The sequence below is a fragment of the Centruroides sculpturatus genome, unplaced genomic scaffold (assembly GCF_000671375.1).
Source record: "Centruroides sculpturatus isolate CEXI.00-Female unplaced genomic scaffold, Cexi_2.0 scaffold161, whole genome shotgun sequence".
NCBI classification, from domain to species: domain Eukaryota; kingdom Metazoa; phylum Arthropoda; class Arachnida; order Scorpiones; family Buthidae; genus Centruroides; species Centruroides sculpturatus.
The window spans coordinates 230052-256188 of NW_019384373.1; the positions used below are offsets into that span (position 1 = coordinate 230052).

The 26137-nt window shown below is 32.2% G+C and overlaps 2 protein-coding genes across 6 annotated transcripts in view; both read left to right on the forward strand.

Moving 5' to 3' along the window:
• Nucleotides 1-26137, forward strand: part of LOC111615718 (protein yippee-like 1) — a 105778-nt gene that overhangs the window by 38963 nt on the left and 40678 nt on the right. Inside the window, exons 2-6 of one of the 5 annotated variants that reach the window (XM_023357156.1) lie at nt 14126-14250; nt 14331-14410; nt 20705-20758; nt 23520-23693; nt 24865-25193. In XM_023357156.1, coding sequence (XP_023212924.1) covers nt 25092-25193 — 102 coding nt within the window. In that variant the 5' untranslated portion in view covers nt 14126-14250; nt 14331-14410; nt 20705-20758; nt 23520-23693; nt 24865-25091. Of the gene's footprint in view, nt 1-14125; nt 14251-14330; nt 14411-18254; nt 18409-20704; nt 20759-23519; nt 23694-24864; nt 25194-26137 lie in introns of those variants that run through there. The other 4 variants (XM_023357171.1, XM_023357175.1, XM_023357161.1 and 1 more) reach the window with 4 other exon arrangements.
• LOC111615485 (cytochrome P450 3A43-like) lies at nt 1978-15681 on the forward strand. Its single transcript, XM_023356893.1, has 6 exons — nt 1978-2044; nt 14331-14410; nt 14837-14925; nt 15003-15143; nt 15235-15394; nt 15601-15681. Exons 1-6 carry the CDS (start codon nt 1978-1980, stop codon nt 15679-15681), a joined length of 618 nt encoding a protein of 205 aa, XP_023212661.1.

Below are 26137 nucleotides of genomic sequence, written 5' to 3' on the forward strand. Positions count from 1 at the left end.
ATTAAACTATCCCATTATTTTTAAACTAGTGTATATAACGATTACAACGAGCGTTTTGTTGTTGTTGTATTTGTTTTTTTTTAATCGGATGCCGTCTACAATAACCGCCCCGGCGTAACCAATCATCTTCCAGGCTGCGGGTCATGAACTTGATGCTATCCGTCCCATCATGTGTCTTGCGTGACGTCACGTCCGCTTTACCCCAGCGAGAAGAGTTCACTTGGATGTGTGCCAATCCGAGTTGTTTTCATTCTACCGATCACGTGTCGATCGCCGAAGAAGATTAGCACGATCCTCTCGATGGCCGCTTCCATTCGTCTAAGTACCTTAAAAAAAACACACACACACACACACGCGGGTGTTTTCAAGCGCGTATTGTGCCCACTTCCTTGGCAACGCTCCTTAAAAATGCGGATGCGCGCCAGGAGGCAACGTTCCTGTGGCATATCTCAACGACGGATATAGTGTCGCTTGGCATTTGTCACACGGCCCCGGGGTCGATGGACAGACAGAACGCAACAGCATCCGTTTCGGGAGGAAACAATGGCTGATTCACGTGTAATTATCGAGAAATCCACGTTCCCTTCTCCGAAATAACAAAAAAATAAAAGAAGGGAGGAAAGCGCAGAATTTATTAATAATTTATAGCGATTTTACGATCGATCGGCGGGTTTCATCTCTCTTCGCGAATCGCCATGTTGTCATCAAATCGGTATCCAGTACCATCCCCGTTGCTATAGAAACGATTTCAAGGTAGAGCCGTTACTGTAGCAACGGGTGCACAGCTGGTCGGTGACGTCACTTCCGCCTTTGCAGCTGGTTTCGGCATGTGCCGTTCTTTTCTGTCCACCATCGTCGACGAATTTAGATAACGGGCTGGCATCTATTTTTTTCTCCTTCTTCCCCCCCCCTTCCCTCTCCGTGATTACGTTACAGTATCGTATTTAAATTCGCCTGTGTTTTAAATTAGGGTTTGGTGCAACAAGTTTAGCCAGTCCGGTAATCGTTTGCCACCCTTTTCTTCGATGAATTTCTGGAAGACAAGTTGGTGGCAGACGTCCAAACACAACCGCATTAACACAACGGAGTCGTCACCTTGCACAACCTTTCGGGCATTTACTGGCACCGATAGACGTATAACTAGAATCGATTGTCTGCTTCTCGCTAACTGTAAAATTTCTAGTTAATTCTAAATGGAAAATCTCGAGGAATTTTCTCGCAAAATGGCGACCGAACGTTCACACACGTAATGGCGCCTATGTAAGTTTCAAAACGATTGGTCGAAATCGATTCGTTCTTTAACTTAACTGATTACACGGCGCCGTGGCATCATTTTTTTTCAATTATTCTCTACCTTAATCTCTCCATCTATAGATTTTTAAGGGGTTTATAGAGGATGCCAATGGTTAAAACCAGTTAAAGGGTGTCATTAAGGAGCTGATGGATACCGTATTTTATCGGGGGAGAAATGTTAATAAAGAGCATGTTAATCTATCTCTTAGACCTAAAAGACAGAATTATTGCTCTTCTGGAGCCGGGTCACACCTTTAAAAGGAACGAATTGGTCACAATTCTCTAAAGATCTACAAAAGAACACTGCACGCTCTCACGAAAGGCTGTAACATTAACTGCTCCTACAGCTCTATAAACGTCTGTAACTTGTACTCTAGAGCCTAGTTCGAACGTACTAAATCCTGGTATAACTGCACAAGATCCTAATCAATCTTAAACACACTAAAAGAACCGGTCTTTTGAGTAATTAGATATAAAAAAGAATGACCGGTGGTTAACTAACTGTTCCTTCCACCTACATAAAAATCTACCTACCCCTATGCAATTTATGGAAAATGCTTGTAGACGGGCACGCGAATTTTTCATTAAATTTCGCGTGTAATTTCTTGATAATTGTAATTTTTTTTTCCAAAAGCTAGATGCCGAGTTACCGACTTGGCAAGATGCGTATCATTCCGCTTTAAAATGTGGAACGACCTTGCAGAAGATACCAAAATTATGGGGGTGTATGGAAAGAGAATAGTGATAGCAGGTAACGCTAACGGATGGTTTTCGTGTATACTAAATATAACCATCACATCTTCTCTCAAGGTCTGCCAGAGTTCGTGCACTTCCCTTCCTACTAATCTGGCCTATTCAAGGTTGGGGACAACGGATGCCCATTGTTTATAAACACACGAAAACAGATGGCCATCGTACGTAAAACGTTTTAAAAAAACGTGTTGCGTAGGATATAATTCGTTCTGGTACATTAAAGAATTTCGCTTTTAACACAAGGAAATTCAATATCGAAGCAACAACTTAAAGTAAACATCTGATATCGATTTTTAGATTCTTGCCAAGTCCAAGAAACCCAACATGTTTCTTTTATCGCAGCCATCGACTGTTATGTTGTGGTCGTTAAGGACTACCTCTATTACGCAAAACTGAATAATTTTTTTTCTTTTCCCCCCGTCCCCGATAAGATACATATCGGTTTTTCCAAAATATGCGAGTTTTAAAGGTGCTTAACTGGATAATTAATGGTGTAGGTGTTGAAGGATGGTGCGAACGTAGCGATAGATAAGGCACCGATATTGATTCAAACGTGCTGTTTAAACTAAATAACCGGAGGGGAAACGTTCGCTTCTTACCTTCATTGCACTATTCTGACAATCTCCATGCATTTACATCCGTCATTTTGACGGGTAAAGTCCTTGAAAAATCACACCGCAACCATAAACAGACGTGATATCCTACAACAGAGGTCTGCGTTTACGTAACGCAAACGTTACGTGAAAAATTGTATTAAAAGATCGCTGTGAACTTAATAAAAGAAAAAACGGTATCAAGTCTTACTTTCTCTTAAAATACAGTAACCGCCATTTTGAGGCCACGCTAAGAAACGTGACAATAGTTTAACCTAAAAATTATCTGATCATATATATAGCGGGGGACCTAGTTGCTGTGGGTTTTTACGAGTCCTCATAAGGCACGTGATTAAATTTATACAGGTTCTTGTGTGTGTTAAACGCACGTAAACACAATGCAAACAACAAAGAAGCGATCGTCGACTTCTGTCATTGTTGTATCATTCTTATCTGGTAAAGTAGATAAATGGCTTTGTTTTGTTTAAGTAACGATATGCCAGCGTTTGTATTTATCAAAAGTAATTCCAAAGTAAACAGAACTTCGTTCTGGAAAGCCATTTTAAAAAGTTACGTATTAAATCTTTAGTACTTCAATGCCTTTCTTGGAAAGTTCATTCACACGTAAAGTACGTGTATACAGTGACTGGTAAAAAATAAAAAATAAAAATAAGAAGAAAAGAGGGTCAATCTACTGTCATTGACTGCTTCAGGTCAGTCAGCCGTAAGGTTCAATTGCTGTTTTAAAAATAAATAAAAAAAAGAAATCTCCCGTCCTTGATAATGTCCGGCCAGGAATATGACTTTAAAACGTTCGTTTCCTAAATTGGATACGCATTTTTAAATTATTGAACTTTACTAAAATCGTTTAAGCAATTTAGAAATACGAAAAAAGGATGTTCCTCGACGACTTGTTTGAATTATTAATGTTGTTACATTTACGTTTCGCAGTAACAGATGTCTGCAGCGGTCGACATTTTTTTTTAAATAAATCGAAATTTAAAAAAAAAAAATCTCCACGAGTTTTCGCCGCAAGATGTCACTCCATTTCCGGTTCGTCGGGAAGGGGGGGAGAGGAACTTAAAAAAGTGGCATTTCGTCTCGTAATGCGTGTTTTATGACGTATTCGATACCTCTTTCCATTAGACGATGCGGCGATTTTTATAAATTTTTTTACATTAGATAAGTCAAAAGTTCTTGTGTGTGTGAGGTTTACGTGTTGCGTAACAATGGATTTAACGCTGGCGAGATAATTAGCGCCGTATTGGAGCGCGCGCTGTTAACAAAACGGCGCGTGAATAGCTTAATTGTAATTAGTGTGTGAGTGGGGCTTGGTAACGCTCCAAAAAAAAAAAAAAAACGAACCCATCCATTATTAGCCCACAGATTAGGCCTACCACACATTCAAACGCCTATTGTTTGGCCTTGCTTACGAATGGGTGAGGTGTTCGCGTGTATAATGCGCACACGTTCCTCGCGATTACTTGATTAAACACTGTTTTTATAAAAGCGCGCGACGAATTTGGAAATCGTGTCCGCGTGTGTGTGTCTTCTAGAAATCTCACGAACGCGATTTTCTAGAAGAAAATGGTCGATTTGTAAGAGGAATTATCTTTTTTTCCCCCCTTTAAATGTTCTAGACAACTGTGGTTTTTCTAGAAGGAATATTTGAGTTCCAGGAGAGGGAGTGGTGATTATTGTTTGATAAGGTATTTAATTTGTAAGGGAGAAACTTGGTTTTTTTTCTAGTAAGGAATATTCATCATCTAGGGTAGAATAATGATCTGATAGGAGGAAATATTCGGTTTCTAGGGGAGAATAGCGTTTTTATAGAAGAGAATGGTGGTTTTATAAGCTGAAATATCGATTTCTAGAAGAGAATATAGTGATTTTATAAGAGGAAACATTCGATTAGGGGAGAAATTCGACTTCTAGGGAAGAATAATGATTTTATAGAAGGAAATGTTCGATTTCTAGGGAAGAATAGTGCTCTTATAGGAGGGAATTCTCGATTTATAGTAGAGAATAGTGCTATTATACAGGGAATTCTGGATTTGTAGGGGATAATAGTGCTCTTATAGAAGGAATTCTGGAGTTTTAGGGGAGAATAATGCTCTTATAGAAGGAATTCTGGAGTTTTAGGGGAGAATAGTGCTCTTAGAGAAGGAATTCTCGATTTCTAGGCGAGAATAGTAGATTTCCAAGGGAAACAATTGCAATTTTATATTAAAAAACGAACAAAATTCTTCAGATGAACAGAACGTCTCCAGAATCACCATGAGATATTTCTCAACATCACCCCAAACTTAATTCGTCTTTGCGTATACAATAGTTACTCGACTTGTTCTGCGTAACAGTTTTAAAAAATTAGCATTTCTCATTAAAACTTTAATTAAAATAAGAAAAATTAGATAGTTAATTATAATAAAGTGTATAAAAAAAAAATTGTTTAATTGCCTTCTTATCAAATTCCATCCCATAGTTACAAAAGCTGCAAGCCGTGGCAAACGGAGGGTAACGAGCAACGTGACGCAACGCATTGCAAATGAAGCGTAACACCGCAGATTCTTAGATTCGTCTTACAACTATATCGCTTTTACCAACAATGCATTGCGCCCCACAAAACTTTTCTACGTCATAATTATGATTCCCACATACTCGTAACAGCTGGTAATTGTAATTACCCAGCTTATGGCAATGACCCTTGTACGGAGTTTGTTCTCATCTCGCGGCTATTTTCGAGACAATGCGCGCCCTGTCTCGCAGCTGCCAGTGTAATTTGAACCACACGTCAACGCCCCCCACCCCCGTTTAACCGTGCGCTTTCTTAATTAAGTTAGGTGATTTTCTATTAACGGTTCCTTTAAGGCGCAAAAATGTCACCCCGTCGAGGGAGAGGGTGGAGGGATTTAATTCGAGATTTTAAATGTTTACCGTGGAATTATCTCGCGGATTGTATTTAAAACCGGTTAATCGAGTTCTTGCCCGTGTTTTAGATGCAAAAATCAGGTAGCGTTAGGTCTGTGTTTATGATGATTGATGCTTGAACACCGCGTGATAATTAATAAAAGATGATGCTGTGGACGTGTGTGTTTACGTTTGCTTCTTTCCTGTGTCTGGTAATGAAAGAGATATATATTAACAATGAATCTGTTTGTCTGTCCGGTAATGTGTAAACATAGTAAAGTAATCATTGATTAAGCGCTATTTTTACTGGGTGGAGTGATAATAAAAATCTAATTGCACCATTTGATCACTTAAGTAGCTCTACTTCTAGTATTGCACGTCAAAGGTCTAGTGTTTCACTCAATGAATGCATCACTAGATAATTTCGAACCTTTCTTCCTACAATTTTAATGAAATTCTAATTAAAATCATTAGAAGCATCACTAGAACCCATCTGCTTTCAGTGATGAACCTCTGAAGGATCTAGTGTTCTTGTTATTGTTGGTTTGATTTGGTGGGATACGGCAAGGAAACACGTGAACGGTGTGCCAAGGGAGGGCATTCTATGATAAACTGGACTCTATTCGGGTGTTAGACACGTGAAGAACATCCAGAAACCACGCGGTTGTTCCGTTGTTCGTGTTTAGTAGTTGTATCCACTGGGCCACGATGGGTACAATGGATTATGGATAACACTTAACGCTTCAAGATCGTCCTAGTGATGCACTAAACGATCTTGAAGCTTTCCTATTATAATTTATGTGTGTGTAAGTATAGGGAGTAGAGAAAATGGCACGTGTCATTTCGGATAAACACACAAAATTTAGAATATATTCGCGGTAGGATCGTCATCTGTTGTGGACGTCACGTTAACATATTTTTTAATAAACATTCACGTGCCTGTTTACGTAACAGAACCGAAACGATATGATTACGTGAATACGAAAGAGGGGTTGAATGAGATGAACCTGTCTAGAAAACCTGTTCGAAATAAACAACTATTCATTCTCGTTTCGTGCGAAAAATATTCATAGAAATATAATTAGAAAGATTTAACCATGAAATTCAAACTCAATCTGAAGTTGTCTTTCATTAAAGCTTTCATTCTTCGCCATTTTCACTCCCGAAATTCGTGTTTGCATCGACTATCCTCTTCCCTACATCCCTTTTATCTGAAGTTTTATGGATCATTTGCCAGCATAATTCATAATATACAAGTAACGTGCAAAATCCTAGTGAATCAGCCATAGTCCTACCCCGCAAAGAAGCCAACATCTTTCTTGGTCGTTCCTAATGGTTTCATTTATTGCTCAGAACGGGTATGGTCGTTCATAATGGATTCAGTTACTGCTCAGGACGGGTATGGTCGTTCCTAATGGATTCAGTTATTGCTCAGAATGGGTATGGTCGTTCATGCTCGAAGTGGATACAATTGTTACTAATTTAAGTGGAAAGAGCGGATTTAATGACTCATACTTTAAGCATTTAATGCTCTAAATGGATACGGTAATAAGGGAATTAAGTTGCATTGCAATTTTACCCAATCGTCGATCTCTAATGTAATCACAATTAGATAATTCCAAGATTCCGGATACGTTTTTACAATTAATTTAAGCATAAAAATCAGTGAAATTAGAATGGAAGCGGGCACCCCACCAAATTACTTTTATCTTAATTGATTACGATTAAAATGAAAATTAATATTTTAAATATAATTATGAATAAGATAAGTAATTACGAGAAACAATGGATAAAGGCGTGATTCGGTCGGTAATTAATGATGATTCACTCAGATAATTCTGTGATATTCTAGAAAATGAGTTTTGACTAAACGTTAATGAATTGATAACTATAAACGACGCGTTTGGAAAATGCCGTGGCGAGATGCAAAAGTCATTACGAACTGTAAATTAACCTTTCGCCCAAAGTAAATTACACAAAATGGCGACGTTCGTTTCTATTGGATGACGTCTGCTCGGTTTTAAAAGTTCTGGAGAATTCCTGAATTTTTTCCGAATTCCTGCCACTTTTTCAAATTTTTTAGACGAGTGAATTTTATGTTTTACACGTGAAATTTTCCGTGATTTTAGAAGGAAATTTCTGTGATTTTTTAGTGAAATTTATAGATTTTCGAGTGAAATTTCTGTAATTTTTTAGTGAAATTTATAGATTTTCGAGTGAAATTTCTGTAGTTTTTATTTATAGATTTTCGAGTGAAATTTCTGTAATTTTTTAGTGAAATTTATAGATTTTCGAGTGAAATTTCTGTAATTTTTTAGTGAAATTTATAGATTTTCGAGTGAAATTTCTGTAATTTTTTAGTGAAATTTATAGATTTTCGAATGTAATTTTCACGATATTTGAAAGTGAAATTTCATTATCTTTCTTCAGTGAAATCTTCACTGTTTTTATAGATTTTCCGAGTGAAATTTACGCTATTTTTGCAAACTTTCCATTGAAATTTCCATTGCTCTTTAGTGAGGAATTTATGCTATTGTTTAGACTTTCGAAAGAAATTTTCATGAAATTTAGGCTATTTTTTAGACGAGGGAAATTTATTTTATTGTTTTTTTTAGCTTTTCCAGTGAAATTTTTGTGTTGTTTTAAAGTTTTGAGTGAAAACTCCTCCCTATCTTTTAGACTTTCCTAGTGAAATTTCCATTGTATTTTTTAAACTTTTCGCGTGATAATCGGATGAAAACGTACAGAAATTCATCACGCAGACGAATTGCTCGGGTCGAATTTTGTAAAATCATTATCAAGTCACACCCAAAGACAGAGAGAGAGAGAGAGCGAGTGAAAAATCTTTCGTTATATTTAATGAAAATCCCGTGTCTGACCTCTGATAATTACAGAAAGACAGCAAAACCGTTTCTAAATTCGAACGTCAGGAACCGAAATTAAACTTCGCTTCTGTAAATACACCTGGGCAATAAATACAGGCGCAGCGGGTCACGTGACGGGAATGTATTCCAAAAGCAGCACTTGACCTCCATTCGGCGGTGTCACGTGATCAAAACACTGCTTGTCAGCGTCGTCCTCGTCGGCCGCGATCGATCGGGGGAAAAGGAGGAAGTTGTATGTATGCTGCAGAAAACCGCGCGATTTATCGCAGATTTTGCGAGAATTTTGGGGACGAAGTTTACGAAATTTTGCAAACAAAACAGGAAATTCACGTTGCAACAATTCCTGGTGATTATTACGGTTTGTTTTATTGGAAAATACAGTAAAAAACCTGCGCGTGTACCAAATATTTTTCCTTGTTTCGCAGTGTTTTTTTTAACACAGAGAATCGCCCTGTATTGAAGAACTTATTCCGTTTTTATTCGGGTTTAAAATGATTACACTCGGCAGTGTAATTAGTTATAACTGTGTGATGATATCAAGCTGCAAGCCACACCACCAACGGAGGTTGTTCGATTTAACCTCTCACCCGTGTTATCTGTTAAACCTTTACTTCCTTGTTATAATTTGTGCCTCTCTCTGTACATTCGCTCCTAAAAACGCAGGCAATTTTATTCACTCCTGCGCCATTTTCTTTGTTTCTACTCCATTTTTATCTCGTTTACTGCACCTATCGAAGCCTCCTACATACAGAAACTCCCATTTCTCGTGTCCTCTTATCCAGCCTGTTACGTGTCCTACTTTTACATATATCTAATGCTCTGTTGTTTTCCCTGTAGGCCCGCTCTACTACGATTTGAAATTTTTCTTCATCTTATCTATTCTCTGCTTTATCTCAACAGTCTTCTGCTCTTTGTTTGCTACCTACTCTGTTCTATCTCAAACAAAAAAACCGCCCCTCTGTAGCGACTGTTGCTTTCTCCTCTTTCTATTTTCTACGGATGTATTCTGTGCTACTTCCACTCCCTGTTTGTGTCTTCTTTTCCATTCTTTTGCTTATGTTTTTGCTTTCGTATTGTCTTGCTTGTTGCTGAAAGGCCTCATTTCCTGTAATTGCCTTTCCTCTAATCATCAATCTCACCTTTCCTGTATTTCCTTTTCCTGCTGTTATCTCATCTATAACACATCAATTGCCTATCCTATCCTTTGTTAATTTAATTTCTATACTACTCTACCATTATCTATTGTTCCCCTGAATTGTTTGCGCTGTAAGAGGCCTCTTACTTATCTTCCTGTGACAGGAAAGTAGCTAGAAGACCCCCCGTTGCTGTTATCTCTTAGTGTTGTATTTACTGTGTTCGAAGCTGGCTTTAGAAGTAAACAATAACTTAGGGCCTCTCTTCAATCTAAAAAAAAAAGTCAATTGTCCGGAATTATTTAATAGAAGACGTGAGGCCTTAGATTATACGTTTAAATCCAACTCCAGCTATGTTGTAATCGTCATAAACCCTAACTTTTAAGTGCTGTTCCTCCTCTATCCCCCTTCACTTGGGACGTAGCTTCTTTGTGTGACTCCTTTCTCTCATCCCCATTATTACTATCGCGATTCATCTGTCCCTGCACCCCTAGTAATACTAGATGCCCTCCTGTGATAGAAAAGTAACTCGAGACAATGTCAAATTATGAACTTGCTTAGGGCATCGGGGCACCAAATCGAAATAAATGTATATTAAATTCCATTTATAAATATTAAAGGAGCTCGAAATTAACGCTTAGGGCCTCCGGATGCTTCTGTAACATTCCACAATGTTGATTCTTCACTTTAAATGCCCCCTTTTCTGATAACTGCTAATTTGCAGACCCGTCTTGAAGGGGTGCCACCAATAAAACCGTAAAAACGAGCATTTGGGCCGACATTTTTACTCGTTTAACGGTTTTATTAATGTATTTTTATGGCTTTTAGGCCTCACATGTGTTAAAGGTTCGGGCCTCAGTTCACCTCTAAGGCGTAGAACTGATTTTTAAAGCGTGTTCAGTCTCTCGCCATTGTTGCAAATGGCCGTTGTTTGGAGTTTATTTTTATATACTGTACTTTTGTTGACCCGAAAGAAAATGGCGGCCGTGATTTCCTGTCTTTTCTTCTTATTTAAAGTGAGTGGCAGTTTAAAAATGGCCGTCGCTTAGAGATGGCCGTTGCTGGGAGGTTGGAAAGTATTTATTCCTCCTCTATCCTTCCTATTCTAAGAGAATAACAGTGAAAAATAGAGGCAGTAAATGGGGTTATCTGGTCTTCCTCTCACTTCCTACCGTTTAATCCTCCATTTTATCCTTCCAGACCAGGTTACGCTGCTCTTATCCTTTGGCATATACAAGTACGAAGCGTGGCATGGTAACGAATCCCCGAGGAATGCAATACGCAACCGAAAATAGCGCGAAAAAATGGCTATTACTCACTGTTAACAGCGAGTTACTTCATTAGTTAAACCCCCTGATTACTCACAGTCGTAACGGGGTCGCAGTGGCGCCTTACTTTCTCCTGTTGACATAACTAATTTTAATCCTCGCCCATAAATACACGTGTTTACAGCGATTACGTAAAAAATCCGGCGGAATTTTTAATATAAAAAGCCATTTTTTTCCGGTAGCCATCTTTTTTTAGAACAATTTCATATATTTAGACCGCAGTGATCGATTTACTAATTTAATCAATTTTTTCGAAATTCGTTTTACAATTTACGCTTCTTTTCCAGTAATTCGCAGGAGCGGATGTAATTTAGTAATTTAGCACCATTTTTAGCCAATAATATCTTGTTAATTCTTAAATAAATGGCCATCAATGCTTACATATCGATCGGCGGTAACCCATTCCTAGCCATTTTATCACTAATTTTGGTTGTTAATTAACTTTTGATAGGTTTTATTACGTAGTTAAACGTATTTAAAACGTATAGGATTGTGTTTTGTGAATTTATATACGCAATAAAATAACTAAGGTTTAAACTTAGTAACGTTTATTATTAAGTAGGCATCAATTCCTGTATAAAACGAACTTTGATCGAGTTATTTCTGGCATAATTTCTACACTATTTACTCGATCTCGCTAAACGCTTCGATTACGTGCGAAGTTCTTAAAAAATTATACGAAATTATTTTAATTTAATAACAATTATTCGATTTTGAAATTCCCACACCAGCAAAGATTATTCGGCGTTATGACGCAATGTCACGTGACGGCCAACAAATTAATTAACGTTATATACGAATTAAATTGTCGTTATTATTATTATTATCAGAAAATGTCCGTAAATAATTTTTTTTTATTTAACTTCTAACGGCTTTTTAATTTAAAATACGTCATATTTTTTTTTAAGTGACGCATGCGTAATCGATTATAGAAGCAGACGTTGTTTACAAAATTGAAACGAGATTTGAGAAATCGTCGAATTCGATAAGTTGTTATTTATAAATAATCGGAAATTACGAAAAAAAAAATTGTTTATATATTGTGCAAGTTATTAAAACGTAATTTAATTTTTACATAATTATATTTCAAAATTTCGAAAGATTACGTCATTTTTATTATGTCACGCGATAACGTATTATTGTTTTCTGCCCCCCCTCGTACTTAAATTTCGACTATCGTCTGTTTTATTATTTAAATAAATTTAAAAAGTAACAAATTTATATTATTATTATTTCTTACGTTATTTTAAGTAATAAAAAAATATATATATTCTCGGTAAGAAAACAAACATCCATCAATTCGGGGAATAGTTTTGTATGATTGATACCGTTAGGTGGAAGAATCGGGTTTCCAGAAAATACATTTATTGCATTAAAGAATGAAAAATTTTTCTTAGAAATTAAATATTTCTATAAAATATTCAAGACTTTTTAGAATTTAATATAACTCGATGATTATTTTACTATATTTTAAACGATTTTTATTTATTTTTTTGCCTGATATATATTAACACCACTTATGTGTCAATTGCGCCATACTTCGGCTTTTGAAGGATTTTAATGCCAAAAATTTAAATTAGCGAGTAAAATTTAATTACGATTGTTGTCGACGTAAGCAAAACGTATTATTATTAACCTTNTTGTAAGAAATCTTGGCCATTTTAGTTAATAAGTGTGATTATTTCTTTATAAAATAGTTTGTTTTGATTTAGCCAAAATGCTTTTATAGAATAAAGACCAAAATATGAAACGGTTTCTTTCAATTCTTTGTTCTTTGGGCATTAAGAGACCTCTTATCGTGCCACTGTGGGTTTGACCAGGCCTATAATAGGGCATTCAAGTTGTGAGTGATGAGGCCAAAAGTATTTAGATCAAAAACTAGCCACAGAAATTTCTGAGGATCTCATCTAGTCTCAAACCTAATCTAATCTAGTCCCAGAGCAGCAGGCTAATGTCTTTATTGTCTCAGCTAATCAGAACTATTTTTACAGTATTTTTAGAACAACTCCTTAAAATTTTTTCTTCTCATTGTTTAATTTTAATATATTAACCTATGTAATTTTGATTTTTAATGTAAAAGCTAACAGCATTACTAACATAGTCATTATTCATCAAAAGTTAAGTGTATAATGTTTAAAAAAGCATAAATTATCAATTAATATGCAGGATTTTCTGCATAACATCAAAAGTTAAGTGCGTATCATATTAATTATATTATTTTTAAGGTTAAATTCTTCAAAGAGGATTTATTTTTTTGCCTGATATATATTAACACCACTTATGTGTCAATTGCGCCATACTTCGGCTTTTGAAGGATTTTAATGCCAAAAATTTAAATTAGCGAGTAAAATTTAATTACGATTGTTGTCGACGTAAGCAAAACGTATTATTATTAACCTTTACGTAAGAGTTAATTATACGAGTGGTAAGCCTTTATTTTTTAATGAACAATCAAAAAAAAAATCTCATATCGAATGCCGAGCACCGGGGGAGTTGGGATTAATATTTTATACCGTGCGACACGGTAAAAAAAAAGGTGTTGCAAAATATACTCGTTTACGCTTTGAATAAACGTACGAATATTTTTTCCGATAAACGATTTTAAATTTTTCATAAATTTAAAACCGTTTGCCGACATTAAAAGCTCGTAAAATCGGTTTTTCGAGTCGTAAAATTTACTTACACATACACAGTTTGGGTTTAGATTTGCGAGAGGTCCTAGACTTTCCAGGTTCTTTCTATATAAATCTGTACAATGTATAACGCGCGTATCATGCGGCATTTCATATTGTACAAGATGCAGTAGTCTTGTTAGCGTTGTACGTGTAACATTTCATACTGTACAAGATGCAGCGGCTTTTCTAGAGTTAGTTTTGGAATTCTAGCCCAGGAATATGATCCAGGGCCTTGCTAATATAGGCTTTCATGTCCAGGACTAAAAACTGACCACCCGAGGCCGTATGCCAAAGCCTAGTACTTACGAATTACAATCATTCTTGTACACTTAAACTTCACAACCACGCTAGAGAACTATTGAAAAGCAGCGAATTATACTGAAAATTTGATACGTAAGATAGAAAGTTGCGCCTTACAACCTTGTAATATATATATAGGCCTATATATGTGTTTAACGTTTTATATCAGGATAGTTCGGTTTATATGAAGTTCGTATTCGATATCCTTGAGAGAAAATAAAACATTATTGAATATTTTTCATTCATAATTCATTTCAGGGATCGTCAAACCGGAGAAAACGAGAAAACCGAAGGTCGTCCAACTGATAACAAGCTAGAAAAGAAATTTTTTCTTTATCGGACAATACCAACGTTTTAGGCTAAGTTCATCGGCTTCAACAAATGTAAATAAATAAATAAAAAATTATCTTATAAATTTGAAATTTATTTTGATATATAAATAATTTTATTTTCGTATTTTTAGGGATATTTTGCATACATTGTATAGGTTATCCTTTCTACGTTTCTCATTGCCGTTTAGTATTGAAGTATACAACGGGTTCGGTGAGTGGTTTTCCTTGTAAAAACCTTGGTTATCACTAAGAACGTGTTTATATAAAGCATTTGTGTTGTTTGACCTTCCTCTTCATGACCATCTTATTAAACTGCTTAAGAATTATCGAGTTATACGCGATCAAACAGAATTTAAATGTAAATTTTGAATAATAACGGTAGTAATAATAATTAATAATATTAACATAACTTATCTGTAATGAACACTAATATAATCTTCATATCTGTAGTCTTTACAGAAAAAGCAAATAATAACAAGGTGTTATAACAAAACTCTCCTTTTAAAGAAACTTTGCCAAAAGTATAGTTTGCAATGATCTGATGCAAATGATTCGAAATAATTTGCAATGAAAATACAAATTTCAAAGATTTTGAAGAGTGATAAATTATAATTACTGAATTTTCATTAATTTTCAGGTGGACATCCAGTATTCTGATTTGATCAATTTTCAGTTGCTAGATCAAGTTATCTCTGAAACTCTTCGCCTTTCGCCATTTCCCATAGTGTAAAATTCATTATAAATTTATAATGTTAAATATAAAATATAATAAATATATAATCCGTTAATATTTTTATACGTAGAAGTGTTAATCGAGTGTGTGCAGAAGATTATCGTTATAAAAACATCACCATTCCAAAAGGTTGTACGATAGCTATTCCAATACAAGTTTTGCAAAATGATCCAGCTTATTGGATTGAACCTGATAAGTTTAATCCTTACAGGTAATATAGTAATTATAATTGGATTATTTTTATATCTGCTTTATTAACAAATTTTGAAATTGCAATTATAAAAAAATTTCGGTGATTTTAGATTTTCTTTTGAGGAACAGCAGAAAATTGATTCTGTCATTTACCAACCATTCGGAGCAGGGCAAAGAATTTGTATAGCACAGAGATTAGCAAAAACTATAATGAAATTAGTATTGGCAAATCTCATACGATCATTTAAATTAGAAGAATATAGAGACGATGTAAGCAATGGCAATATTTCTATTGTAAATATATTGCGTGAAAATAGCTTACATTTAAATATGACGTTTTCTTCTTTCATAGAATACTTTCTGTTTCGTAATTAAAAGTTTTATGAAATTAAATTTGTAAATGTTTTCGTGAATTTTATTTTTAATACCTTTTATTTGTATATTTTTTGTCGCAAATAACTTGATTTTATTTACAGGAAAATAATAGAGAGCACACTCAATTATTCACTTATACAATCAATAGAATAATGGTGAAAGCAACTCCATCAGATACCTGATTGTCGACAATACTATACGTTTTCAATGTTAAACACAAATAATAATTAACAAAGTATGTAAATTTAATAACTTNTTATTACATTAAAAATTATAAAATGCAGTGACATTTCTTCATCGGTTGATTATAACTTTGTCGGATTTAACCTGTACTTCACCTTACAAAGAAGGGGATGGAAAAATCGATGTTACCTGACTTGGTCCAGCTGGTGCACAAGTAGCTGTGTAACTTTCCTGCCTGAGAATCATTTCCAAGAATTACTACAAATTACCGAGTTACCAATTTAAAAAAAATACAAGAATTTTAATTTAATTTTTATAAAAAGTCTATACTTTAGGGGAGGAAAATGCATACACTGATTTCCTCTCTCTTTTTTTTTACGCTCTTAGTAACCGCTTCGTTTTGTGGGAAATTCATCACAGTATCTGGAATTATCTTTTTGCTCGCTGTATATCGATAGTAAATGGGTTTTGTTGATGAAGTCAGATCAATGAAATTCTACCGATGACGCTTTAAAAAAAAAATAAAAAAAATAGAGATTGCGATATCATATATCATTGCATAAAAACCAATTTGAAGCTTCTCTCGGGAGCGACAGAAAAAAAAAACCGAAGAAATAAAAAAATAAATTCACTTTGAAAAATCCGAAAATAATGAATACTTTAAAACCTATAATATTTGGAAGATTTATTTTACTTCCATTCTGATGTCTATGAAATGTTATCATAAAAATATTAGCCAATCAGAAGTCTTANTAGTATTGGCAAATCTCATACGATCATTTAAATTAGAAGAATATAGAGACGATGTAAGCAATGGCAATATTTCTATTGTAAATATATTGCGTGAAAATACCTTACATTTAAATATGACGTTTTCTTCTTTCATAGAATACTTTCTGTTTCGTAATTAAAAGTTTTATGAAATTAAATTTGTAAATGTTTTCGTGAATTTTATTTTTAATGCCTTTTATTTGTATTTTTAAGGTACGTCATGTGCTGTTTGTATATCTGTATATTTTGGATTTATGTGTCGAGTTGTTGTGTGTAAAAATGGGTTTATATATTTTAGTTAACTGAAGAGGGCAAATGAGGCCCGAAACGTGTGTAAACGTGTATCAACGAAAAGTGAAATAAATAAGTGAATTGTGCAAAGTGAACGTTATTATGCTACATTGCGTTTATAGAACAAATAAAAAGAACGACACGGTTTCAAAATACGGTATAATGGAAGAGGTAAGTATTTTAACTTTCGGAATAAAGTAGCAAAAGAATATTTTAAACGTATAATATAATATTCAACTTTTCATGTAGAGAAACAGATGCACAGAAGAATGGCTANCAATTTGAAGCTTCTCTCGGGAGCGACAGAAAAAAAAAACCGAAGAAATAAAAAAATAAATTCACTTTGAAAAATCCGAAAATAATGAATACTTTAAAACCTATAATATTTGGAAGATTTATTTTACTTCCATTCTGATGTCTATGAAATGTTATCATAAAAATATTAGCCAATCAGAAGTCTTATTCTCAAAACTCTGCCGGGGATATGATTAATCGATATTTAAATATTAAATTTAATGAATAAAAATATATTTGCATGAAAAATTTATTTTTCTATTAAATAAAATGAATTTCAAGAAATAAAATTCTAATTGATTTTTAATTTTTTTTTCATTCGGCGAGAAATTAATTACGCATATTTTTTTTAATAGTCGTCGATTTTATTGTCTTATTAAACTATTTTTTTGAAGTCGTCTTCGTAAATTTTCGGTATGTTTACCTAGCAACACGGGCCTTCTATTATCCATAAATTTTGGTATATTTTTAAAGCGGTTCGTCTTCTAAATGGTTCATATGCGGCCTAACTTATACATCATTTGTAACAATTTTAATTAGTCATAGAAGTCGTGAATCATATTTAACAGAAGCAGAATCAAAACAGGAAAATGTGGGTCTACACGAAATAAAAACAGATAATAAATTAATTGCTGTGGCAGGGTTGTTGGAACAAAGAAGACGTTTGATACAGTGTTTTACTGGCATAGATAACGCGTAAATCACTTTACAATAAATTCGGTATATTTTATTACATTCGTAATCCTCTTTTTTAAAAAAAGAAAACAAAAACCGAATCCTTCGATAGCAGAATCTCGGCTCTCGATGGAAGACGGCTTTACGTGGAAAAAAAAGAATCGAAGCGGCGTGTGTAAGGAAAGCCGCACACCAATACTCTATTTACCCTTCACGCAATAACACGGGCACGTGGTCCTCCAGCTGTCAACGGTCGCTTTCCTGCGAACAAAGTGCCAGACAAAGCAATCCCGCCAACCGCCGAGGTCCTCGTCCAGGCATGACCTTCCTCCCTACAAATTGGCAACAGTAGACGAGTCATAACAATTCTCACCGGACGTAACTATATTTAATTGCCATCTGCTTCGTACAATTTCGCCAAACGTAAAATCAAACAGCCGTCGTCGTCTCTAAAGGCTTTGAAAGAAAAAAATAAAAAATAAAAGAAAAAAAAATTTTTTTTATATATATTCTCTTTTGTTTGTACGCGAGGAGGCCAATGTCCTTGAAAAGATCGTCCTGGTAAAGGAGAGAGGCGATTGGATAAGAGCCTAGCAACCACGACGCATGCGTAATCATTTAGTTGTTTCCGTCGTCTGTTGTCCAGCTGAGTAGGCTTAGGCGAGTCAAAACAAAAAAAGGACGCATCGATGCAAGTAAGTAAGACGTTAAATAAACTCGCTCCCGTCGAGTAAAATGACATAGATTAAGTTTAATAACGTATAAAGTCGAAGTCGACGTATATTTCACGTTATTTCGGCACTAAATAAAGACGTCCGAGGCTTAAGATGAAGGCTTAGTTACGCGTCCTTTGTCTTCTGCGTTGATGGCTTTCTAGGACTTATAACGTCGTTTATCGACGTTATAAGCGTAATCGTCGCTTTATAAACGTCTATTCGGATGGGTTTAATGCGTGTTATGCTTTATATAACGATAAATGGCAAGATTTGTTGATATCCTTTGTTAGGCTTAAGGATCTCGTGCGATGCCGTCTCGTGCAACGTTCCGTAAACAGCTGATCGGCTGCTATGCCTTTGGAGATAAATTTGAAATGTCAATTCTGCATCGTCTCGTAATGCGCTTAAAATCTATAAAATTAAGCTTTACTCGGCTAATTTTTTAACCTTTCTGCGCTTCTCTCCGTTGTTGTGGTTGTTTTCTTTTTTTTATTTTATTTTTATTATTATTATTTTTTTCTTCCCTTGTTCCTGTTGTGTTTACAACTCGTCCTGCCTGTCCCCCATACGTGCTTCGATACGTATTGCGAAATTACTCGTGAATTTACGTTAAAAACAATGCAAATATTTAAAATTACCATACTGTTTATACCGGCAGAGTGTTATAGATTGGCGGGGGCCCTTCGAATTTCAATTATGGGGCCCCGCGCTTCTGTTCGGGGAATTTATTTCGGGATGTGTTTTCTTATATATTAGATTAGTTCGAGGCCTCCTGTCGAGGGGCCTTCCGGAAATTGTCCTGATTTAGGATGCTGTTTACTCAAAAAATTTAAATTGTTTTACTGTAAAACTTGATATTTTTTATCCTTAAAATAATTATTTTTAGATCACCTTTCTTTGTTTACGGTCTCAAATGCTTTCGTTTTAAAACTCGAAATGTGTAATTTTATGTGTAAAAACAGATTAGGAGACTCTCATATATTTATTATAGCTGGGGTCCTGCGTACGGTGTTTGACTTCTATTCGCGGAATGTATTTTCTTATAATACGTTGATTCGAGGTCTCTTGTCGGGGCCTCCGAAAAATTGCCTTTCTTGCCTGTAGGATGACGCGCCACTGCTGTTTTTTAAAGTTTTTGCTATAAAACGCGATATTTTTTTTATCATTAAAATAATCTATTTCTACAAAATTTGATAAATTTAATAGTCTTAGATTACCTTTCTTTGTTTACGATCTCAAATGCTTTCGTTTTAGAACTCGGGAATGTGTAATTTTATATGTAAAAACAGATTAGGAGACTCTCTTATATATTTATATATGCGGTAATCTGTTGTTATTCTCAGTTTTGATTAATATTTATCATATATATCCTATATATAGCATAGATTTAATCTAAGTGATTAAATTTTAAATTATTTAACACGTAAAAATATATATTAAATGGCAAATATATCGAAATTTTAGGAATTACGTGCAAAGAAAACATCTCTAAAGTATTTTCAAATAAGCCTAGAATGTGATGAAATGTAAATTACTGTAGTGTGTTATTGCGGTAACTTAGTGTTACGATGCACTTCTATAATGATAAACTAACATTATTTAATTTTATAAAAAGAATTACAAATATAAAAGTTTGTTGTATTGTGAAGTAGTCATAGTTTGAACTACGATTTTTATCTCGCGTTAAATATATATATTGAGTAATCGCTTGTAATATAAATGCTAGATAAAATATGATTCAATTATTATAAATTGATTCTAAATACTGCGTTAGTAGATATATCGGAAAAGTAATTTCGGAAATAGACGGCGATATAATTTTAATGGCAAAAATATAAATTACATATTTCTCGATTGCAATCGAACAATGAAATACAAATCCTAGCGGTTCCATTTCGTAATTTTCCTATCGTAAGTAGGAAGTAAATCCTCAATTTTATTGTGTGTGGAAAACAATGCTAGTTGTAATGTTAAAATACATATTATCAGATTATAGTAAGTTAAAATATTATTTATTTTTTTTTTTAAGGAAGTTCCTAGTTAATGCTTTATATATAATAATAATTAATATTTAACAGAAGCTCCAAAGGAAAATTTTAATTTTTATTTATTTTTGATCTAATAATATATTAAATATAGAAGTTTTGTTTTGTTGTAATTATTTTATTAATTGCTTTTATTTAAATTTAATATATTTAATCTATTCATGTTTATGTATCTGAAATGTAATTTGTTGTCTCACGACAGCTTTTCTCATAATGTTTTTTTCTAACAGCTTATAACATTGGAACATAATTGCATTCACAACAGTCTTAAAAGCCAAATTTTGGTATGTAAATCACTTTAGTATATTCAATCAAATACTTCTCTAAGGAAAAAAAAAAAACTTAATAACTATGACTACCAGTAAAAATAGTTTATACTGATTCAAATGCAGATGTTTCGTGAAAAATTCTAGTATAGATTTTGGTTTTGTGATTCAGTAATAAAGTATTAAAAATCGAAGTTTTATATACAAAACAGATGGATTTCGTTATAGAAATTGGCATTTTTTTTAAAAAATAAATGTTAATTTTTTAAAAATTGTTTACGGATTTAAATTCGGAAAAAAATCGCTTGATCATTTTATTTAAAAAACGATTTCATTGTTATTAGTTTTAATTTTTCTTAGATTAAAATATATCTAGTTACTAATAAAGCTAATTAAATATATAATTATTATATATGTTCTGCAAATAATTGTAAGAAATCTTGGCCATTTTAGTTAATAAGTGTGATTATTTCTTTATAAAATAGTTTGTTTTGATTTAGCCAAAATGCTTTTATAGAATAAAGACCAAAATATGAAACGGTTTCTTTCAATTCTTTGTTCTTTGGGCATTAAGAGACCTCTTATCGTGCCACTGTGGGTTTGACCAGGCCTATAATAGGGCATTCAAGTTGTGAGTGATGAGGCCAAAAGTATTTAGATCAAAAACTAGCCACAGAAATTTCTGAGGATCTCATCTAGTCTCAAACCTAATCTAATCTAGTCCCAGAGCAGCAGGCTAATGTCTTTATTGTCTCAGCTAATCAGAACTATTTTTACAGTATTTTTAGAACAACTCCTTAAAATTTTTTCTTCTCATTGTTTAATTTTAATATATTAACCTATGTAATTTTGATTTTTAATGTAAAAGCTAACAGCATTACTAACATAGTCATTATTCATCAAAAGTTAAGTGTATAATGTTTAAAAAAGCATAAATTATCAATTAATATGCAGGATTTTCTGCATAACATCAAAAGTTAAGTGCGTATCATATTAATTATATTATTTTTAAGGTTAAATTCTTCAAAGAGGATAAAAGTTTATTGTCATTTTCTTAAACTGTATCATTTTGTAACTTAAATATTGGCAAAAACTTGAAAAATATATCAATACAAAGATGGTAGGATATTACCATTTTTATTAATTAATTTTTTTATCAAGCATTGAATGTTATAAAGAATGTAATTTATATATTGGGATATCGAAAGTGTCGTTATTTAAATTTAAAGAAAATAAGAAATTTTCTTATTGCATATTAAACAAAATGGTCTTTTCAATTGCTTATAATTATTATTGCAGTACATTCTTTATTTATTTAAGTACAATTAGGAATATAAAATGTCAAATATTACCATAATTTGCATTCGGATTATTTTAAAATTGAGTAATTAGTTAAGGAAACTAGAAAATAAACAAATTTGTTATTTATGTACTGTAGATTTTTCTGCTATAATAAATTTTTGCTATTTTATAGAATAATAAACATTAGTTGTACATTACTTTTAAATAGACTTTGAATTATTAAATATAAATAATAAATAAATTAATAATCAGAACTTTGATAAGTTATTCACAGAATGAATGTATCTAAATTGTATTTGCGTGATTTATTTGACGAAAATATAGTATTAAAATTTCAGCTGAATTTTTCATTTGAATATTTTATCTTCAATAATATCTTGGATAAACAAATTCACTGTTTGTCAAGCAGCGATTATTTTTTTTTTTTTCATTTTTAAAAGATATTTTTTCAAAAATAACTCTAGAAAAGAATTAGAAATTTGTGTTATTTTTAGCAAATTTGTTTAATGAATAAGTGAATGCATTTATAATAAATTTTTTATAATCAAAATTAGCTTGTAATGGCATTAATTGAATAACATTTGGCATAGCGGAAATTTTTTACCCTTTATTTCTTATTAGATTTTTGAATTAAAATTGTTTTTAAACTTGAAAAATATATCAATACAAAGATGGTAGGATATTACCATTTTTATTAATTAATTTTTTTATCAAGCATTGAATGTTATAAAGAATGTAATTTATATATTGGGATATCGAAAGTGTCGTTATTTAAATTTAAAGAAAATAAGAAATTTTCTTATTGCATATTAAACAAAATGGTCTTTTCAATTGCTTATAATTATTATTGCAGTACATTCTTTATTTATTTAAGTACAATTAGGAATATAAAATGTCAAATATTACCATAATTTGCATTCGGATTATTTTAAAATTGAGTAATTAGTTAAGGAAACTAGAAAATAAACAAATTTGTTATTTATGTACTGTAGATTTTTCTGCTATAATAAATTTTTGCTATTTTATAGAATAATAAACATTAGTTGTACATTACTTTTAAATAGACTTTGAATTATTAAATATAAATAATAAATAAATTAATAATCAGAACTTTGATAAGTTATTCACAGAATGAATGTATCTAAATTGTATTTGCGTGATTTATTTGACGAAAATATAGTATTAAAATTTCAGCTGAATTTTTCATTTGAATATTTTATCTTCAATAATATCTTGGATAAACAAATTCACTGTTTGTCAAGCAGCGATTATTTTTTTTTTTTTCATTTTTAAAAGATATTTTTTCAAAAATAACTCTAGAAAAGAATTAGAAATTTGTGTTATTTTTAGCAAATTTGTTTAATGAATAAGTGAATGCATTTATAATAAATTTTTTATAATCAAAATTAGCTTGTAATGGCATTAATTGAATAACATTTGGCATAGCGGAAATTTTTTACCCTTTATTTCTTATTAGATTTTTGAATTAAAATTGTTTTTAAACTTGAAAAATATTTTGAAATGAAAGAATATCATCTGCCAGATAAAAAAATTGAGGCTCCATGCAAATTAATGATGCGAGTCTCCCATCGACGGTGATTACGAAGAAAGTTACGATCCTGTTACGCAAGACACAGAGGAGAGTTATTCGGTACGTAGTTGACAGATTCGCCTTTGTCTTTGATAAATTATGCATGAATATTGCCAATTAAACACAATCTATTGAACTTTATCGTTAATTGAAAAATATGCTCTAATTTTTGTACTGCAAGTTTTCGGTAATGTATAAATAAATAAATTCAGTAATTGAAATTAAGTTAAAAGCACTTATTCCGTAAATTACGAAGGAAACTGATGATTGCATAATATTTAAAAGATAAATTATCGAAGTAAATGACACAAAAATAATTTTTGCACAACAGAAATGATGCAAATTTGGTTAGAACTTTGCTTTAGATAAAATTTCTGCTTGATGCAGATAATAATGTGTAAAAATAAAGAAGACAAACGAACTTTATCTATCGTGATTGCTTAGAAAAACATTCATCCTTTGTTCTATGGAATAATCCAATGTCTTTGGCCTCAAACTGGTTTTTGTCAGAGAATCTTTTGTAATCACTGGAGAGACAATATTTTGATGATTCATCAAAACATCAACGCAGAATAGAGCTGATAATGATTATTTTACAGTTTTAAAAGAGAACGTAATTGCTGTATTTTATAATAAGAATATTGTAATTTATACTTTCTAATCTTTTCTACTTTTATGAAGAGCAGCTATCTTTAATACACATAAATATAGCATAAATTATAAAACTTCAAATTTTTAAATGAAATTATTAAATATTACTTCAAATTTTTGAACTATTAGAGTTAATATCTATTTTATTTTTTGTATTATTACGCTTAAATATCAATATAAATGTTTGTTTTGATTATATTAAATTATTAATAGTGTAATTCGTAAGGTAAGTTATTTAATAATTACGTCGTCTATGGAACGATTATGTTAGGCATCAAATTCTTTTTATTTGTCTAAAGTAGGTCATGAAATGGTTCATGTATATGTTAGAAGTAAAACTAAAATTATATATTTTGTGATAAATTCTTTTTAAAATAAAGCATTTCAGAAATGTGTGATTTTTTTTTTAGTGTGGAGTAAGTTATTCAGTGAGTTTTATTTTGACAATTTGATACTCTATTTTAATGTAAAATAACTATAATTATTAATTAATTAATGTTTTGTATGTTATATGATTAATTTAGTTAATTTTAATTGAAGTGTATCTTTTTGTTTACAAAGTTTCATTAAAATATTTTAGGGAAAGAAGAAAGAAAATATTTGATGTTTGATATTATGAATAAAAATTGTGATAGTGAAGTTAATATAGTGTGATATCTACCTACATATCTGGAGTTGTGATCATCGTAGTTTCCTTCTTCGACTATTTTGTGCTCGAACAGAAATCGATTGGTGGTACATTAAGAATATTATCAGATGTGCTGATACTTAGCTATTGGGCAGTTTGGATGTAAGGCCTTTACCACCATGGTGAAAACTTTCCAGGCTTATTTGCCCAACTGCCACCGCACGTATAGTTGCATTCATTGTCGTGCCCATTTAGCTAATCACGATGAACTTATCTCCAAGGTGAGAGAAAAAAAAAAACAATAAAAATTTTATTTTTCATTACAAGACTGTTTCAGGTATTTAGTTATATTAAATCTTAATATAAATTTTTGCAAATATTCTAACTATTCTTTTGTTCTTGAGGATAATTCTACGTTATGTAAGAATTTAAAATAATAAGGGTTACGGGAGTCTAATCGCTTGCAATGCTTCGGAAAGCACTGTTGACACCAAACAAAACTTGTAACTCTATCGATTGTTTATTATTTTAAATTCTATACAATTTGGAATTATCCTAAAGAAAGAAGAAATTTATTTAACAACACTATATTATATATTTTATAATTGGAATGAAAGAAATTATTACATTAAAAATTATAAAATGCAGTGACATTCAAAGAAACAATTTACTATTATTATTATAATTTTTATTAAGAGATGGATAATTGTAACTTGTGTTCTGAATTCTGTTTCTATGTTTTAAAAAATTAAAAAACATTTTTTCTATTAATATTTGAAGTGGTGTAGGATCAATGAGAATAATAATAGCAAGGCTTTGATGATAATATTTTAAATACTAACAGGAAAATTTTTTTAAAACTGTAATAACATTGAACATTTTTTTCCTTCTACAAATCCAAAAATAGCAATTGTATTTGTATTGAATGACAATGATATATAAAGTTGTCACATGGAACGATATGGGTCGTCTTCAAAGGAATGGACACTTAGGTCAAATATTAAAAAATAAAAAGTAAAGATTATAAATTTCTTTTATACTTTTTTTAATTGAGGAATGCATCTATACTTGTTGTGCATTAATTGTTCGTGAATAGGTAGATAAATTAAAATAAATTATTTAAAATTTAAGCTAATAATTTTCAAAATATGTTGAATTAAAAACAGAAATTTTCTTTAGTCTTTAATTGTTGTTTACCATAATTTTCATGTGTTGTTTTCTGCAT

Bases quoted from the DNA above. Each gene is read 5' to 3' on its own strand.
- LOC111615485 (XM_023356893.1), top strand. From the start codon at position 1,978: ATGTGGAACGACCTTGCAGAAGATACCAAAATTATGGGGGTGTATGGA. The intron at 2,045-14,330 runs GTAACGCTAACG...TCGTATTTTTAG, and splicing joins AAAGAGAATAGTGATAGCAG to GGATATTTTGCATACATTGT. The intron at 14,926-15,002 runs GTAAAATTCATT...TTTTATACGTAG, and splicing joins CTTTCGCCATTTCCCATAGT to AAGTGTTAATCGAGTGTGTG.